Source organism: Podarcis liolepis (genome assembly GCF_965112155.1).
Source record: "Podarcis liolepis genome assembly, chromosome: 6".
In the NCBI taxonomy this organism is placed as follows: domain Eukaryota; kingdom Metazoa; phylum Chordata; class Lepidosauria; order Squamata; family Lacertidae; genus Podarcis; species Podarcis liolepis.
The window spans coordinates 87163520-87182487 of record NC_139559.1 but is presented as its reverse complement, the minus strand read 5'-3'; the positions used below and the strand labels follow the sequence as shown (position 1 = coordinate 87182487).

Sequence of the window (18968 nt, the reverse complement as noted above, 5' to 3'; positions counted from 1 at the left end):
TATAAGGCATGCTTACAATAAACAAAGTTTTGGTTGGCCCATCATGCTGAGAGATGTTCCTAATCATCTTCATCAATAATGGGTCCTTGAATTTCAGTGCTCTCTTCATCAGCATCTTCAGTCCATTTCCTGAAAAGAAACAACCCAAATGAAAGGAGAGGGAGAAATGTATGAACCAACTGATTATAACGTTTTGTATACAACATTAACAAAGAGCCCATCCAATCTATTTACATTGTACATGATGCCTACTCTGGTTATGTAGCACAAACAACAAACAACATCACATCATGGTAGGGGCTTGCTATAAGTAGTCAACAAAGGGTGGTATGCAATGCTAGTCCTATACAGAGTAGACCTACTGAGCTGTCTATTTATGTCAAAGATAGTGGTCTTGATTAGATTGCTCTCCTGTAAGCTGCTATCAGTGATAGCATGTTTTGTTGTTTATTTTCTTAATGTTTTGGGGGGAAGACTCTCTTTAAAAAGAAAGAAAAAAGACTGGCTTAGTAATTTGATAGAAAACTTCCCTTCATTCATTCATTATTGAGATTTATATCTCATCCTTCTTCCTAGGGTTGCAGGGCAGATGACAACAATCATCTTATACACAAAATATATTATACATTTTTAATAATCTTATAAACTATATATTTATATATATGGAAAACTACATCTTTCTAAGGAAGACTTATCATGGATTTTGCATAGCAAAGTCTTATTTGGCCAGTCTTTTGAGATTTTCAAGTGTCAAAAAGTATGCAGACAGGGCTGATCTGGTAGACACTGTATACCCGGACTTCCAAAAAGCTTTTGACAGAATCTACTAACTAAAGCTGTTGAATAAACTTAGCAGTCATGGGGTATGAGAACAGGTTCTGTTGCACATCTGAAACATGGAACAAGAAGGTGGACATAAGCTGGCTGCTCCTTCAACTAAGGGAAGTAAGGTGCTTTAAAGATCTGTGTTGGAACTGGTTCAGTTTCTAAATCAAATCAGGGTTGAGCCAATCCTGATTCATGACATTATTCATAGTTAAGCAGTTCTTCAGCCACAGTGGAATACTCACCTTCACAAATGAGTTGTACATTTCTCTTGTTAGCGGCCAGGTTAATGCAAAAGGAAATGAGCTCTAGGTCGACACGTTCATCAGGGCACTCAAACAACATCTTCATTAACTATCAACACATAAATGTCAAGCAACTGCATTAGCAGCAATAAAAATGAACCCATCTCTTACATGAAACCCACATGATAGGCGAACTAATGCCAGTGTACTGGAAGAAGATCACCAGAGTCGAAGCAATGATTCTTCAACCTCAACTTTGTTAGATGGTCATGTTGTTCAGACTTAAAAATGGAAAGTGTAATGTTGGTGGTCAACAAAAACAATTTAAAGACTCTCAAGGCAAATCTAAAAAAAAAAGTAGTATAAACACTGACAACTGGGAAACACTGGCCTGTGAGCGCTCCAACTGGAGAACAGCCTTTACCAAAGGTGCCATGGACTTGGAAGATGCTCGAACTCAGGACGAAAGGGAGAAACGTGCTAAGAGGAAGGCACGCTTGACAAACTCTCACCGTGATCAACTCCCGCCTGGAAACCTATGTCCCCACTGTGGAAGGACATGTGGATCAGGAATTGGCCTCCACAGTCACTGTTAAGACCATGTTCATGGAAGACAATCTTACTCGGCTACGAGTGATCGCCAAAGAAGAAGACAGCCACATCATCTCAACTTATCTGCCCCATGCATTGCTCAAATATGGTGGCAGACCTTGGTGAAACAACTTAGGTCACCAATAAAAATGTGAGTGGAAGTTTCTTTGTTTCTCTTACCTCCTTGAGAAGGGGGGGGGTGTTGGGTTTTCCTAATACAGTATTGATGTGGTCAACGGTGCTACTCAGTGGTATGTGTTTGTTTGTAATAATGATTTGCGTGGCAGCACACCTGCGAACAATCGACGTTTCAGCACACCTGTATCTTAACAATGTAACTAATTAGAGGTGGGGTTATGTGATGCAGCGATGTGATAGGGTAATTGAATATTTTGAAAACTGTATTTAAGTTGACCAAACGCTTTGTATGGTACTGGCTGGTGTAGAGAGTTGCAGCTGTTTGAATATTATTTTAAAATAAAGTAAGCAAAGATATAGCGGGCAAGTTTTTATTCCATCGCCCCAGTCGCTGCGTAAACTCGGTTGGCGAAGAAAGTCCAACAGTGGGGAGACTCTGTTGCAACAAAAAAATAAAGATCTGCCTTACTTTCACTGGATCCTGCCTCTATCCATTCTTCTCTGACCAATCATGGACTTAGGGGACTTACTTCCATGGAGGGTTGGGCAGCAAAAGCCAGCCCTGCTATTTTTCTATAACAGGCTCCTTATGTATTCATTGCGAGACATGGTCGTGTGAACTTATATATGTGTGAATTACTCATAAATGCCTTATACAGCATAAACCTATGCATGTTTACTCAGAAGTCCCACTATATTCAATGCGGCTTACTCCCTTGTAAATGTGTAGTATTTCATCATTAGAAAGATATTTTACGGATATGTTCATCAGAATGGAATTGTTCTATTGTGTTTCAATATGCAGAATTTTATGTTTGCATTTAGCTTTTCTAAATCGACTACAGAGGAACAAGCCATGTTCTCCCAGCCACAGTTCCCTCGACCTGCGATCTGGGAATCACAATGATAGACCATCTTTGCAAGGCAGTTTTTAAAGAGTTTCACCCTCAAGAAAATTAACACCACATGTTTCATTTACAAAAAGGCTGGGGTCAGAAAGAACATGATGAGTATCTGTTCGTTGCCATACTTGGTTTGCAAGAAGAAAAACCGCTGCCCAATCACAGTTATGCTAAAATGTTGCATTTCTCTATTTGAGGCAGCTGTCACTTGAAAGAGAAATGGTCTCAAACAGAACCATGAATTATTGTTTCTAGACAATGAATTAAAGAACCTTTTAATGAGGGTGAAAGAGGAGAGCGCAAAATATGGTCTGAAGCTCAACATCAAAAAAACAAAGCTCATGGCCACTGGTCCCATCACCTCCTGGCAAATAGAAGGGGAAGAAATGGAGGCAGTGAGAGATTTTACTTTCTTGGGCTCCATGATCACTGCAGATGGTGACAGCAGCCACGAAATTAAAAGATGCCTGCTCCTTGTGAGAAAGGCGATGGCAAACCTAGACAGCATCTTAAAAAGCAGAGACATCACCTTGCCAACAAAGGTCCGTATAGTTAAAACCATGGTTTTCCCAGTAGTGATGTATGGAAGTGAGAGCTGGACCATAAAGAAGGCTGATCGCCGAAGAATTGATGCTTTTGAATTATGGCGCTGGAGGAGACTCTTGAGAGTCCCATGGACTGCAAGAAGATCAAACGCATCCATTCTGAAGGAAATCAGCCCTGAGTGCTCACTGGAAGGACAGATCGTGAAGCTGAGGCTCCAGTACTTTGGCTACCTCATGAGAAGAGAAGACTCCCTGGAAAAGACCCTGATGTTGGGAAAGATTGAGGGCACAAGGAGAAGGGGCGACAGAGGACGAGATGGTTGGGCAGTGTTCTCGAAGCTACAAACATGAGTCTGACCAAACTGCGGGAGGCAGTGGAAGACAGGAGTACCTGGTGTGCTCTAGTCCATGGGGTCACGAAGAGTCGGACATGACTAAACGACTAAACAACAACAACAAAGACAATGAATATGTGATTTTAAGACTTTTTATCTGCTTCTGATTTTACCCAGGAAATCTTGCAAGATTTGGACACCCCATATAAATACTGTGAAGTAGGTTCACATAAACATCCTCAACTAAGACATACAATTTGGTCTCATTCCTTATCTCTTAGGATTTAGTTGTACAGTGGCGATTACACACTGTTAAAAGGGTACCCATCTCCACCACCCCTATCTGGGCCCTGCATTTCCCCACCTTCTCGTCCTCCAACAATTCAACACTGCACTAGAATGCAGTGAAATAATTCCCAACCGATTTCCCCCCTGCCCCATGCTGCTATCAGACCTTTGTAACGTGGACACACTCTGTGCCCAATCAGCACAAGCGGCATTTTAGCAGCGTTACAATTCCAGTTTACATAAATATTTCCTTTAGGAGTTCCAGTGCTCAGATCCTTTCTGCTTCCCAATCCTAAGGGATCAAAAATGTATTTGCCCTTTCGTCTTCCAGTATGAGGGCTAGAGTATTTTTCCCTCCAGGAAAGAAATGGAAATGGCACAGTTCTGTAAAATGTCATCAGTTAGATTGCTAAAGTGGGTTCTGGCTCCGTAATTATATTATGGCCTCTCGGTGATGAGGTTAAACCTGGTTTAACTAACACATATATTTTACAAGATAAATTGTCATCCATAATACGCTCCTAATGAGATCATTGAGGCTGCGACTCATTGATTAATATGGATAATTAAGGGCTTTTGCAAAGATACATAAAAGGAGGGTTTTTAATCTTCCCAGCCAAAGGACTGATTTTATCTTTATCAAAATGCCTTAAAGATAACCCACTCTCTAAAATTTAACTGACCTTCCATCTGCTGCCATATTCTGTTGTTTCTTTCTGTACAAAGTGACAAAAATTATTTATTTATTCCTGCATTTACCTCCCACCTGCCCTCCAAGGAGCTCAGGCAATGTACAAACTTGTACATTACTCAATTGTATGCTTAAAACAACTCTGTGAGATAGTTAAGCCGACTGGCCCAAGGTCAACCAATGAGCTTCATGGCTGAGCAGGGTTTGAACCCTGATCTTCCAGGTCCTAGTCCAACACTATACTACCTCTCCATCTCCTTGGTGAAACCTATGGTTCATGTTCTCATTTTACTGCAACTTTCTCCACCCTGGCCTTTCATTGTCACATCTCGGCCCTCTTACCTAGATCCAGAATTTTACCACAAGAAACATTCACATCTCTCAAGAGTTCACATTGTGTGACACTCCTTAAGATTTCTACGCTAGCTTCAATCCAGTTCTCCTATCTGTTATAGGAATCCTAAGGTCTCAAATATAGAATAATCAAATATAGAATAAACATTGATAATTGCACAAGGTAAACACACAAACATATACTTTATAACCCACATGTCTAAAATAGTACAGAAGAGCAACCCAAAAGCCATCTTGGTTCTTCTAAAGACTCTCAATATTTCCTCTGCCTCTTTAATCCCCCTTGCCTGAGAAAATGCAGGCAGATAGCAGTCAGTGGGAGTTCCTGAAGGCATTCTTAAACTCTACAGAAGAGAGTTTAAGAAGTCAGAAAAACCTTTCTGTAGCAGCAAAGTTCACAGTTTAACAACGTACTGTGTGAAGGAGGACTTCCTTTTACCTGTCCTGATGCTTGGTTTTCATATCAAGAATGGGGAATGCTACAGAGCAGGAATTAAACATCTGCAAAGGATGTATCTGAAGAAGTGTGCATGCACACGAAAGCTTATACCTAAAACTACTCAGTTGGTCTCTAAGGTACTACTTTATAATTTTTAAATTCTTCTGAAAGTATTCTTTTAAAGACTTTCTTAGATCATATAACTTTTTTGAAGGCTTGATTCTTTTAAGGGAGGTTTTAGGTTTCTAAGAAAAGTCTTTTAAACTATCTTTTTAAAGAATTGCTTTAACTTATTTTGACCTACTTGAATCTGCAAAGGACTTAATCTAAAAATGCTAAAGGGGATCCTCCAGCTAAGTCATACGCAGTGCAGACCCATTGAATTAAATGATTTCAATAGGTCTTCTCTGAGTATGTCTAAAGTTCACCTGTAGTTTGTCTGTAAATTATCTATTGTATTTAGAAGATAAAATTGTCCTCTCTTAATGAAATGAAAAATGAATTGAAGTTAAAGTGTGCTGCCAGCGCTGAACTGCATTCCTGTAGAAAGGGAGGGAAGTCCTGTAATTTTATCTAAACTAGTTCAAGTTTTTAGAATAATCCTTTGGTACGAGCTCCATGTTTCCCATTATGTCTTCATTTAATTTGATTGCTACTCATGCCACTTCAAAGGGGAGTGTAATTGCTGCCAAATAGGAAATATTAAAATTAAATTTGTTCTGCTTTTACTATGTCCATTGTCATCTTTTCTTCATTTAGCAGGAAAGCAGTAAAAGGGCTGCAGCGTGTGCAACGAAGAGGCAGTAGTTTTCAATCAGACAAGTCCCATATTGAGTATCAGATACCACAGCCCAGGACTAAAATCACTGTGTCTAGACTCTCTGGCACCTGACTTCACTTATTTACCAGTGACCAGAGGCCAACCCCCACAGCTTTCCGTTCATACACCTCAGTCCAGCCCTCTCCCTCTCCCCGGCTCAAACATCTTTGAATGATTATGCCAGAACTGCATGCCTCAAGAATCTCTCTTGACTGGCTACTCCCTCACTCTTCATGTTTGAAGTAATGCTCTGGTTTCTGAACTTCAGCAGATAATGGTGGACAAAAGCAAAGGGGGCTGTCAAGAGAGAACGTTTACCAGCATTAAGCTAAAAAGAAGCTTGCAGATCAAAGAGAGGCCCAACTGACAACTGTGATGGAAAAACATGTGGATAAGTAAGCTGCAGAAGAGTTTGCATACTGCTCTGTGGAAGAATATTGAATATCACGATGACATCACAGTACAACCATGCCCTTTGATTGGCCAGGCTATTACCTATAAATGCTTTCATAAACATCTGGATGGCATTTGCACCTATTTAAATAAAGCATGCACTGCTGGGGTCTAAACAAGAATGGACTGTTAATGCTCACTTTTAACTCTTACTACAATAGCACCCATTAACTCGGGAAAGGTATGAGAGCCTTCCAGTGATATTGCATTCCTTTCAGCCACTAAAAATGGTTTTTAAAAAGATAGCAACCCAATGAACCTACGGGTTGCAAACCGAAAACCCACCGAAGCGTCTAACTCACAAAAGTGAGTTGATTTGCAGTCCATGTAGCACTTTTGTATAACTTCCAGTTACAAGCCTGAGAATTCAAATTTATTCTTTTAAGACGTAAGTTCTCACAGCTGCATATGTATTTGGATGCCAAAAGACTAGCAAGATTACAAACAAATAAAACAGTAATCACAACTCTTTATTGGCCTAGAAAAATGCTGATTATGCAGACTTAACTTTTAAAAATTGAACGTAACCAGTTTGGAATATAAATACTAAAGGTAAGCAGTATTTCTGTAGTGACAAACAGTACAAAATCAGACTACTGAAGGCTCATCAGGAACTCATCAAGGCTGTTCGCTACCAGCTTTATCATTTGTCATGTCAAACCACTGGCGAGTGCAACAAGAACCGACCTAGATTTAACTGGAGTCTAAGTAGGTTATGGGGTGTTTAATATCAATTTCAACATAGACAAAAGGCACTCCAGAAAGCAGGACCCAAACCATTAGGTCCAATTTACAGGGGAAATTTACAGGGATGCGGACTTTGGGAGAGCTAACATATCAAAATAAACTTATGCAGGAGATAAAAGAAGTGTAAGTTAGGTGAACCCAGTTTGAAATACCATAAATATTCCTTTTTCAGTAAAGTTACTAATGAATGGACTGAACCAAGGAGAGTAACCTGTTACCATTGATCAGTGAAAGCTCAAAAGTATAGAGATCCAAAACTATATAAATTGCCTGAGAACAACAGAAAATCCCAAGACCATACAAGAAAGATAAATTTCAAAACCTGCCTGCTCACTGAGATTTTTCTGATGCAGCAGCAGCTTTTTGGAGTTACAATTTCTAAAAATGATCATGAGCAGCACTGCAACAAAACAGAGGTGAAGCATTTGCCTGCCAAATCAATGGGCAAATCCTATTGCCTAGAAGAAAAATGGGTGGTTACCCCCCAAAAAGCCATTGAAGCGCATTAGCAAGGGGGAAAATATTGTCACTTTTACTGTAACGTCCTTATGAATTCTACTACAAGGAAACTGAGGATTAATCCAGTATGGGTGAACTGGCCATTTGAAAAGAAGACACACCTACCTGAGGAATGCAGTCTGTGTATGCAAACATCGATTTAAAGCGATCATCCATGCTTATATGGTAGAGAATACACATGGCCACTTGCTTATAGTTTTCATTGGCTACGGAAAAAGAAATGGACAAAAAGGATAACCTAGATCAATTCATCATGTTTGAATTGGCATTAATGCAGATTTAACCAGGTTTTTAAAGACTTTTCAAAGTTTGCCATTTCAGAGACAAGCATCTGTACTATTCTACTGTTACTGCCCTTTAAAAATAAAAAAGGAACAAAGAAAACATTTTGAAGTAAATGCAACACCAGACAGAATCAAAGTAAGAACCATTTTGGATACACCTTGATAGACACTGAGCCAATTGTTGTGTCTCCCGATTTATTCTTCATGCCCCCAATTATTTCTCTCTTAGTTCTAATACTTCAGGATGTCAGGCGACCAGGTCTCTTCACTCCCACTGTTCCCCTGTCTTTGCCATTTCCTGCCCGTCCCAACCCTTTCAACTCAGTAAGCTAAGGATAAGCTTAGTGTTACGGAGCTGCCATTTATCATGGGAATTCTCGTAGTTGATTCTGTAGATTCAACAAAGAACTGGGGGATGAAGGCTTTTAGAGTAGAGGTAGGCAGCTCGCTCCATATCAAAGATCTAATAAAAAATAGATTTAGCACAGTCTAGCTGCAATATGTTCTGGATTTTTCCTATGGAAATCAATGGAATTGAAAAGTACTTAATTTTAGATTAATCATGCCCCTGTGTTCTGAAGATAAGAGAGCTTTCCTCTATTATAGGGGCAATTAACAATATGCACACCCCTTTTACCAATATGCATACCCCTTTTATGCATACCATTTAAAGAAAATTCCCTTAGTACTGTAATGGTTCCGTGGTGAAGAGCAAGAGGGAACTGGCAAGGGAATCTGTAAAGATCCTATTGCAAGTCCAATCTAAGTTCAAAGTGCTTAGGAATGCACACTCACTCCTTCCACCAAATCATGTGGCAAATCCTTATCTTGCCCCACCACCAGTAAAAAAATAAAAAAATAAAGCAGGGGGATGATATTGCACATAGCAATATAGCTTAGTATAAGTACTACAGCATCAACACCGCCTGCAAACCTAGTGTGAAAAGGAGGCTATTTCAGTTGCACAGCCTACATCTTTTCCCACTCTAATCTTGTCCCAGAACTTGAGGAATACATACACCCTGCCATTCCTGTTGCAGGTCTGTGTCCTCTAGTATAAATCATGGGCATGTTCCATATAACAGACAATGTTGATTTGCCAATCTCAATTTGAAAGTGAGTTTCTCAACCACTGCAATATGCTAGAAGCAGTTGGTTGCTAAAAACATGGGAAAATCAAGAAAAAGGTTATGGGATTGGCAGCTCTCTGGTTTGTTATGCAGTTGGTCAGCACTCATTTTGTACTAACAATGTTCAGAGAGTACGAATAACTGTCACAGCAATTCTATCACAAGGAGTTTTGATGGCTTTGTACATCTGCCAATTATTTGCGCTATGAGTGGATAAAGTTGGAAGGCAGATAGGCAAAGGGAAGGGAGAAGCACAGCACACCAGATTGACCCAATTTAAGCGCAAGATTATATGATGTTTCATAGGGAAAGTCGTAGCAAGGCAACAATTCAGATATAAACACAAATGCCAATTCTATGCAAGGTTTTTAAAAGACAAGGATAAAAATGGTCATATGATGCCTTGCAGAGAGACAAGCTGTTTAAAAACAACAGCATTTAATGACTAATAGTGGGTTGGCCAAAACACTTAAGGACAGCTCTAGCAACTAACAGCCTGGACATTATGTATTATGGTAATAAGGTTAAATAATGATGAGCTCACTGGCTAATAAACTGGGTGGTCAGAAATACTTTGAATTTATTCCCACAGGAATTTATCATTGATTAATCAAATCATTATTCCAAAGTGTTATTCAATTGTCCTTTGCATTTATACTACCATTCCAGAACACTTGGTCATTCCCAGCTGAAGGCTGTTAATGCTCAACAACCCAGTCATTAGCAGCAATAACTGGTTTTTCTGTGGAAATTATTGCCATTATAAAATATACTCAGTGGTTTATAGAAATAATACCGTTAAATTTGCAGCTGCAGTTCATCTGGAACAGCTGGGGTGGAAAAATATTGTGTCCCTTGGGCTGTTTTCACAACAAGTTTTCAACAAATTAAAAGCTCCAACTACACATATGATGAATCCAAAGTTCAAAATTATTTTAAGCTTTTGAACATTAAGCAAGCCATGTAGCAGCAATTATGGACCAAAACTACTCTAACCTGCTCATTAGTACACAATCCCTAACCATGCTAGGGCTGCAATGTAACACTGAGGTTTAATTTTCTCTCTACATTTTGTGACTTGTACACCCTACTCATCAGAACCAATCTGACACATCTGTGCTAAAGAATACAGTGGTGCCTCGCAAGACGAAAAGAATCCGTTCTGTGATTCTCTTCATCTAGCGGTTTTTTCATCTTGCGAAGCAAGCCCATTGACGGATTAGCGGCTTATCTGCTGATCGGATCAGCTGATAAGCGGTTTAGCGGCTTAGAAAAAGGGGGGGAAGGGAAAAAAACCAGCAGGAACTCGCAAGACATTGTCGTCTTGCGAAGCAAGCCCATAGGAAATTCGTTTTGCGAAGCACCTCCAAAACGGAAAACTCTTTCGTCTAGCGAGTTTTCCGTCTTGCGAGGCATTCGTCTTGCGGGGCACCACTGTATGTGCCCATCACTACATGAAACCCCAAAATATATGCCTTCCTTTGCTTATCACCTTTGCCTGCTCCTGCGCAGAACAAGACAATGCCTGTACCCCATTGAGCTTATTTTCCACTTTTTGTTTTGTTTCCCACATGTAATAATTTTTAGATTAACAGAGGAATTCCGCAAAAAAGTCACACTGGCCAAGAGGCAATATGGCGGAAGTCCTACTATTCCGATGGAACACGAAATATGCTGCCACCATGGCACATAGGCCAATGGAAAACTTCATCAGTGTAGCAGTTCTGCTGGCAAACGTATGCCATTGAAAACACCTAAAAGTGGGACAGGGTGGGAGACAACACAGGGAGGAGGCACACACATATGCTATACCCCTCCAGACCATGAGCACATCCCTGTCAATGGGGCAACTTTACACCAGCCCTGGAACTGAGACAAGGAACTTCCCTCTCACTGACTGCATGACAAAGCATAAGATATGGTGGAATTAACAAGCAGATTTATGCACCAGCTGAAGTTTCTGAACTGTCTTCAGAGGTAGCCCTATGTATAATGTGTTGCCAAGAAAACAGAAATTAAGCTATCCCTGTCCAAATAAGGGGCGCAACTGGGCCACCACCAGAAGATGATGGAAGGCAATCCACAACACTGAGGCCACCTGAGCCTCAAGCGACACCAAGAGATCCAGGAGTACCCACAAACTGCATACCTGCTCCTTCGGGGGGAATTGTAACCCCATTAAGAGCAGGCAACCTCTCATCCATCACCCCACTAACAGTGCCTAGGTCAGGCATAGGCAAACTCGGCCCTCCAGATGTTTTGGGACTACAACTCCCATGATCCCTAGCTTGCAGGACCAGTGGTCAGGGATGATGGGAATTGTAGTCTCAAAAACATCTGGAGGGCTGATTTTGCCTATGCCTGGCCTAGGTCTTACATGGATTGAGTTTCAGTTTATTGGCTCTCATCCTCATTACACCTGCAGGTGTAAAGAAGTAGAGCTGTGTGTCATCACTCCAGATAACCTCACACAGTGGTTTCATGTAGATGTTAAACAGCACAGGGAATAAAATTAAACCCTGAGGAACCCCACAATGAAGGCTCCATGGGGCCCCAAGCGTCACCCTCTTGGAAATGACCGTCCAAGTAGCACTAGAACCAAATCCTGCAATATGGGTGAGCTTCCCTTCAAAAACAGGCAAATCTGCACTTTGTAATCCCGCCCACCCTTGAATGACGTAATCTAGCACTGTTGAGACTTCCGTGCAAACATAGCCTAGGGGCCTAGGATCTCTTCTTCCATAGTGCCTTCTATCTAGACAACTCTAGACCTACATGGATTATGGAGGCAACATGTTTTTCCAAGACATGCATGCTGCAAATAGCACAAACCCACCTTCTGAATAAATCTCTGAATAATTACTGTTTTCCCAAGACCAATCCCTTTCATTCTTAATATGATTCAGCTAGTTACTGCTAGAAAGAAAAGGACACCTTAGGCAATGTTCACACACAAAATATTGAAACCAGCTGTGGTAGGACTGCCATAGGAATAAAGGTTTCCTCATTTAATTGGGAAAACAGGAGGAAGCATAACATTTTACTACCATGAATAACTTCAAGCAATCCTGATAAGAGACTTTGCTGTGCTCTCAGGGCAGGACATGTGCTTTCTGTTACGATCTGCCACATCTAACCCCAATTGTTTGCTCACTTAATCGGGTTGGAAAATGTATGTTTCTTTATAGGATAAATTAGGCTTATTAAAATTAGAACAACATTGCTGTAGCCAATAAGAAGGTCCTTTCTCAAACAAATGTGTGAAACTGCATATTAAATTCATTATGAAAAGGCCAAGCCAGGGCATAAAGGAAAAGTTGGTTTAAAACTTCTTGGAAATAAACGTTCATAAAAATAATGGAACCTTCATTAAAAAAAAGAAAAAAGACCGTAGCTCTGGTAGACAAAGAAGGCACACAACTTTTTAAAAGCTGAAGATAAAACTGAACACAATAGCAGCATATAATACCACAAGACACGTGTAAAGACATAAAAACGAAGTTTATTTGCAGTTGTTTTTGACTATCAATTAAACTTTGTGAACAAGTTAAGCTTGAAGGGCAGATGGGCAACCTGGGAAAGTAGCCCAACTAGGAGAAGGAAAACTCTGGTCCTAAACCACTGCAGCCTTGTGGCACATGAGAAAGGCTTCGGTTGTAAACCCCAAGGAAAAATGCCTTGCAATACATCTTTGGGAGAACAAAAGGCTAAGCAGTAAACCCTACACAAATCTGGAGTGGAGTCCTTGAGGCTGTTGGATAGTGTCTTGTATGCCTCCTTCAGGCAACTCCTGCCGCTAAGCTGGTGCCAAATGTATTGCTTTCCTTTTCTTTGGACTACAACAGCAAGGCAGGGGCTTGTTTTGGGCAGCCCAGGACCTCTATAAACACCACCCAGGTCTGAATCTAAGAGGTCACTTCAGTGTTGCAAATACAGCAAAAGCACAGGAGGCAGCAGTTACAAGTTATAAGAACAACCTGATATGCCCAAACAGATATTTAGCACTTCAGCACTCCATGAACCTGTTTATCTCCAGATTTCAATGTGATCATCTGTTTTGAGATTCTACATCACCATTTATTAAGGAAACAAATTGCAATACTTTCCATCGGAGAAATCAGAAGTAGCATGCAGGTCTTGAAGACCAGGCCTTTTTCGGAAGGGAGTTTAGAAAAAAACAAGACAGTCAAAGCTAAGGTCATTCAATTATGCCACAAACGTGAAACTAAGAAGGTGAGGTGGAGAATCATTTTGAAGTGGGATTGTACAAACATTTTCTTCTTCTTCTTTTTACCAACAGCAGCACCCCTCACAGAACTGACTCAGGAGAAAGAACAAGGTATTGCAGTCAAAAGAAGGTTAAAAAATATTTACTAACTTAAAAAATCATCTTGGTTAAAGTCGTTTTACAATGCCCCAATTTTGATGAACAATTCACTTTATAGGAAGATGGCTTGAGTGACTTCAGAGACAGGCCTTATTACACTATATTTGTCAAGAAAATAATTTCCTAGGGAAACAAAAGCTGGATCTTGACACATCAAAGAAGTGTGTCAGTTAAATGCACCTCAAACATTGTATGAGAAATCGGGTTAGCAAAAAGAGAACTCCACAGCACCATCTGGTGTCACAGTGTTAGAATGCATAAATGACACATATAAAGTGCTTTTTCTTTGCCAGTGCAGCTGACACCAAAGGTAAAGAATGGTTGTCTGCCAATTAAGGTTCCATAGCAGCAATGGGGAACCTTGGTCCTATAGGCCTATATAGGCCTGGTAGGGATTCTAATTTGGCTGGGAAGGCCATTTCTTCCAAGCCACACCCACCTGCCCTAAACCCAACAGGCAGGCAATGATCCAGGAAGCAGGGACTGATAGGTGGACAACCCTCATTCACCTGTTAAAATGACGCACAGGGGTTGGGGGAAATGAGGATCCAGTCCACTGGCCAGCTCCCTAACCCTGGACTATAACACCACTCAAGTATAATTTATCTGGGCCTAGCACTAACTTACAAGAATCAATTCATTCTGCCACAAACTTCTTTATGTTCTGAAAGGTTGTCAAGAAAGGCCTTCCTGTCCTTTCAAACGATGGATTGGTGCACTTAGATTGTTACAGTTCCTTTCGTTTAAGCTTCCAATGACTATCAGGCCATCCGATTCGTATAATGGTTAGCGGTAATGGGAGTTGTAGTCCAAAACTTCTAGAGAGCAACCCATTAGCTCCCCCTGCTATCTTGACGCTCCAGTGCTTTCCCCCCCTGGGGATACTCAAAGGTACACAGTACCGGCACCTTCTTTCCCAAATGTTAAAAGTGTGGCACTTACTAGAACAACTTCATGGTGAGTATGGACACAATTTTTCTATATAAAAAAGGCACCATGCAAAAATCAAGAAACAAGAATGCAAAAATCCACCCCAAGTGTCTGTCTCTGAGGTATCCACAAGCGTGCTTCAAGCACACTGAGATCCCAACCTACTTTTTTCAGGCAGACCGACAGCTATTCCTCTCATTTTCAAACCAACACAAAGCAGGGTCATGCCAGGATTACAAAAGAATTATGAGGAAATATTTCGCTGCTCACATCTCTCTGGACAAGGCTAAATGGAAACAGGCTCCCAAGGCTTGGGTTTTCAGCTGTTAAGGGAATAAAAAGCCATCTCTGAAGGATTTGCCTTGCCCGGCTTCAGAACAGCCTGCGCAAAATTTGCAGCCAACAAAATAAAAGTACAGCTAACTGATATGTGTGCTAGAAGTTTTTGACAGAACTGGCTGACGGAAAGCAAGCTGGGTTCTGGAGACAAACAGGTTCATGGAGTGCCGACGTGCTAAATATCTGTGTGGGCATATCAGCAGAAGTCTTTTGAGAACCTGTGATATGTGCTGCCTTTGTCAATATACCAAAGGACTTTCAGCCACTTAAAGCAACTGTTATGATGCTCATATCAAAAGCAGAATGTAAGCGAGGGTTCAGAATTATAAATATTATCCCCTTGCCAATAGGTAATTCAATATTACTACAAACAGTGACCTGTTTGAACTTCATCAGATTGGATGGCCCTCCAAAAGACATCTTTTAGCTAGATGACTATGTAAAGTGATGACCTGGACATAGAAATAAATATGCAGTCTTGTTATATTCCTGTACTAAAGAACTGCACACAAATACCTATTGAGAACAGAGTTAGAAACTGAGATATGAAAGCTAGGAGCTAAATGGCACCTTAAACTGAGGTTATGGGCACAACAATGGAATGTCTAGGCATGCTTTTTTAATAAGAATACAAAGCTGAAAAAGAATGAGCTGCAGCTAAAATATTATGTTCATTTTTCACATGGTCTAGTCCTTCCCCTGTCCACCCCCCTAATATTCTTGAGAGGGTCTCTTCTCCAGGCTTCAGAGAGTAGCTGGAAGTGGGGAGGCAAAAAAAGGACCTGCCTTTTCTTCTACTCTGCAGTTTTAATCTGAAATCTTAGGTGCAGTACTGTGCCAAGCTCAGAAACGGCTTGTGCTAGTGAAATTTCATGTCACAAAATGCGCCTAGAACAATGGGAGCTTTGAACACTGATTGAGAATATCCAGAAACTAATAATGCAGATATATCATGTTTAATATTACATCTAGAAGTGGTGCTCAACTTCATTTATTAATCATTACACAGAAGACATAATTTCCAAGTGTGGACCTAATTCAAGCTGGCTTATTACAGAGATATATGAATGAACTACAGTCTAGAGAGCTACTTGTCTAAATTGAAGTGTGAATTTCTCTTAAAAAATACATTTTTGAATGCATGTTTGACCAATATACATATTCTTGCAAGCAATTTCCTCCAACCTAATGCATTTTTGTTTGTCATTTTCATGAATGTATGCATTTTTATACACATTATTTTATGTTCTCATTTTTTTATGCTGTGAACTTCTCTGTGATCTTTGGATGAAGGGCAGTAGACAATTTTTAACAACAACAATAATAAATGTGTTTTTGTACAGATTGTTTGGCTGTAAAACATTATATAAAAATCAGAGAAGTGCAAATTTTAGAGGCTAGCTGTGTTCAAGAAGTGCATCTTCGATTGCTTCTCATTAAAAGGCAAACAAAACCAAATTTTTCCCCATTCCCCATATCTTATTCTCATTTTCCTCCTACTTTGAGAGCTTTAACTCAAATTATACCCTGAACTATGCTTGCTATATTCTGAAACAGCTTCATTTAAGGGGGGATGTTAGAGAATTGGTAATAATTAGGAGATCAGTAACAAAAATATGTATTTCTCCAGAAAATATTTCGCTAAGAAAATGCTTTCAGTAGCTCTAAAGGTAAAGTGAGTAGTGAAAAAAGACTGAAACCTACCCAACAATGCAGTGAGTTTTGGAAGAAGCCCAACTTGTACCATTTTATTTCTCAAGCCTGTGTCAAATGAAAGGTTCAGTAAAAGTCGAAGAGTAATGTTCAGCAAGTCTTCATGTTCACATGGTACCATTTTAACCAGTTTGTCAACAATATCCATTTCAACCTGTGTTAGAAGCATAGGAAAGTAAGAATTCTGAAAGCCTTCTTGCAAAGATTTCATAAAATGGAACAACAGTTAAAAGGTTAAGGCTTCCAAAGCATTTTCTCCTCAAATACAACAATTTTTATTTTTCTAAAAAGAGGTCTGCTGAAGTTTCCTCATGAATAGCTTCTGGCTGAAGGTTACCAAAACATAAACAATACTTAAGTCAAAGTTCAGCAATGCTTAGCATCTGGAAAGAGAACCTGTTCAAGTGATATTATTATTATTATTATTATTATTATTATTATTATTATTATTATTAATACTACAGGCTCAGAACTTTAGGAATGCAATTCAAGAATTAGTAAAAACTGGGGTGGAGGAGTGAGATGAAACAATTAACTATATGAAACTATAACTACCAAGACACTGCGTGTATTCTAGGCAGCAAAATGTTACCCTTTAACAGATGTATGAAGGTCATGTTCAACTGCATATCATTTTAAATGCCACAACGATTTAATTAATTCATTTTAAAAGCTATATTCCAAAGACTTATGAGCAGTATCATATCCCGATATCATGTTTTCTGCACAGAGGACAGAGCAAAGAGAGACATTTGATCATGACTGGCAGTAAACAAGATTTCTCTCCTCAGCAACATTTCTCTGATACATGTCAAGACTCTAGTTTTATGCAAAAGCATGGCTATTTCTTTAATCTAAGAAGCAAAATGGAAAGAAAACAATCAGAATGTCTTTGTCATCCCTTTTTAGATCAACGGGAGTCATAGAAGGGTACAAGCAAGAACCCAGTAACTGAATTCAAGGCATCTGTTGCAGCATTTTAAACATAGTAATATCATAAAGTTCAGAATGTTGCAAAAAAACCAGAGAGTTTAAGCACAATGTCTCCTTCAATTCCAGTTGTGGATATTTTTGGTGCAGTATTTTTTATCTAGGTGAAAAGAACATGGCAGGGAGGGCATCTAAAGGGTGTCTAGACGGTGCTCCCAATTAGGTGTGTGAGGAGCCGGAACTTAACCCCCATAAAAGAGGGGAGTTGCCTTTATTTAACTGCTGAAATAAATGATCGGAGTTGCAGTCAAACAACATCTGAAGGGCTATAGGCTCCCTATTGCTGCTCTTTAATAACCTAATAAAAAGGTAAAGGGACCCCTGACCATTAGGTCCAGTCGTGGCCGACTCTGGGGTTGAGCGCTCATCTCACTCTATAGGCCGAGGGAGCTGGCATTTGTCCGCAGAAAGGTTCCAGGTCATGTGGCCAGCATGACTAAGCCGCTTCTGGCGAACCAAAGCAGCGCACGGAAACGCCATTTACCTTCCCACCGGAGTGGTACCTATTTATCTACTTGCACTTTGATGTGCTTTCGAACTGCTAGGTTGGCAGGAGCAGGGACCGAGCAACGGGAGCTCACCCCGTTGTGGGGATTCGAACCGCCGACCTTCTGTTCGGCATGTCCCAGGCTCTGTGGTTTAACCCACAGCACCACCCTGAATAACCTAATATATTCAGATAAAAGGCATGCCTGCATACACCAAGTCATCCATTTGTCCGTTGATCCCATAGAAATCTACTGTGATTGGCCATAGCATTTCAACATATCAGACAGAGACCTTTCCAAGCCCTGGAGTTGTAAGGGACTCCTCTACATGAAAGACATGCACACTTCCAGTGAGCTTTTATCTTTCCCTGTGTGAGGTACATGAAGGTGCAAGTTCCCAGATACTTAGGCATTGCAAATTAATTGATCTAACACCATACCAATTCAAGCAAACTGCAAATGAAGACCTAGTTACAAATGGAGAACAGGAAAGCAACGATATTGCCTTTTGTTGATTAGCTTTCCATAGACAACTAACACGGTTTCAGCAAAATGCTAGAAGATTTACCATATCATTTTTGTTTTCCATGAAGATGCTGAGTTTCTTCAGAAATGACACAACCAGTATCAGCAGCTCAAAGTTATCCCGGTCCAGAGCTTTCACCAACATGTGGACAATGTTTTTGTTTCTCATCTTCAGCTCAGTACGAGTATCCTCCGCAAGGTTCAACAGCAGGTAAAGGGCAACTGGCACATTTGGGGTGGGGGAGAGAAATCACAATACTGAGAAACAAAAAATGTAGCGCTCATTCATT

General features: G+C 40.3%; 1 protein-coding gene across 2 annotated transcripts in view; it reads right to left on the bottom strand.

The window, feature by feature from the left end:
- Positions 1 to 18968, bottom strand: part of KIFAP3 (kinesin associated protein 3) — a 68429-nt gene that overhangs the window by 33776 nt on the left and 15685 nt on the right. For both annotated transcript variants that reach the window (XM_083506769.1, XM_083506768.1), the window contains exons 9-13: positions 18722 to 18900; positions 16667 to 16829; positions 7998 to 8098; positions 1071 to 1179; positions 17 to 129 (exon numbers count right to left, since the gene is read on the bottom strand). In XM_083506769.1, coding sequence (XP_083362895.1) covers positions 17 to 129; positions 1071 to 1179; positions 7998 to 8098; positions 16667 to 16829; positions 18722 to 18900 — 665 coding nt within the window. The remainder of the gene's footprint in view (positions 1 to 16; positions 130 to 1070; positions 1180 to 7997; positions 8099 to 16666; positions 16830 to 18721; positions 18901 to 18968) is intronic.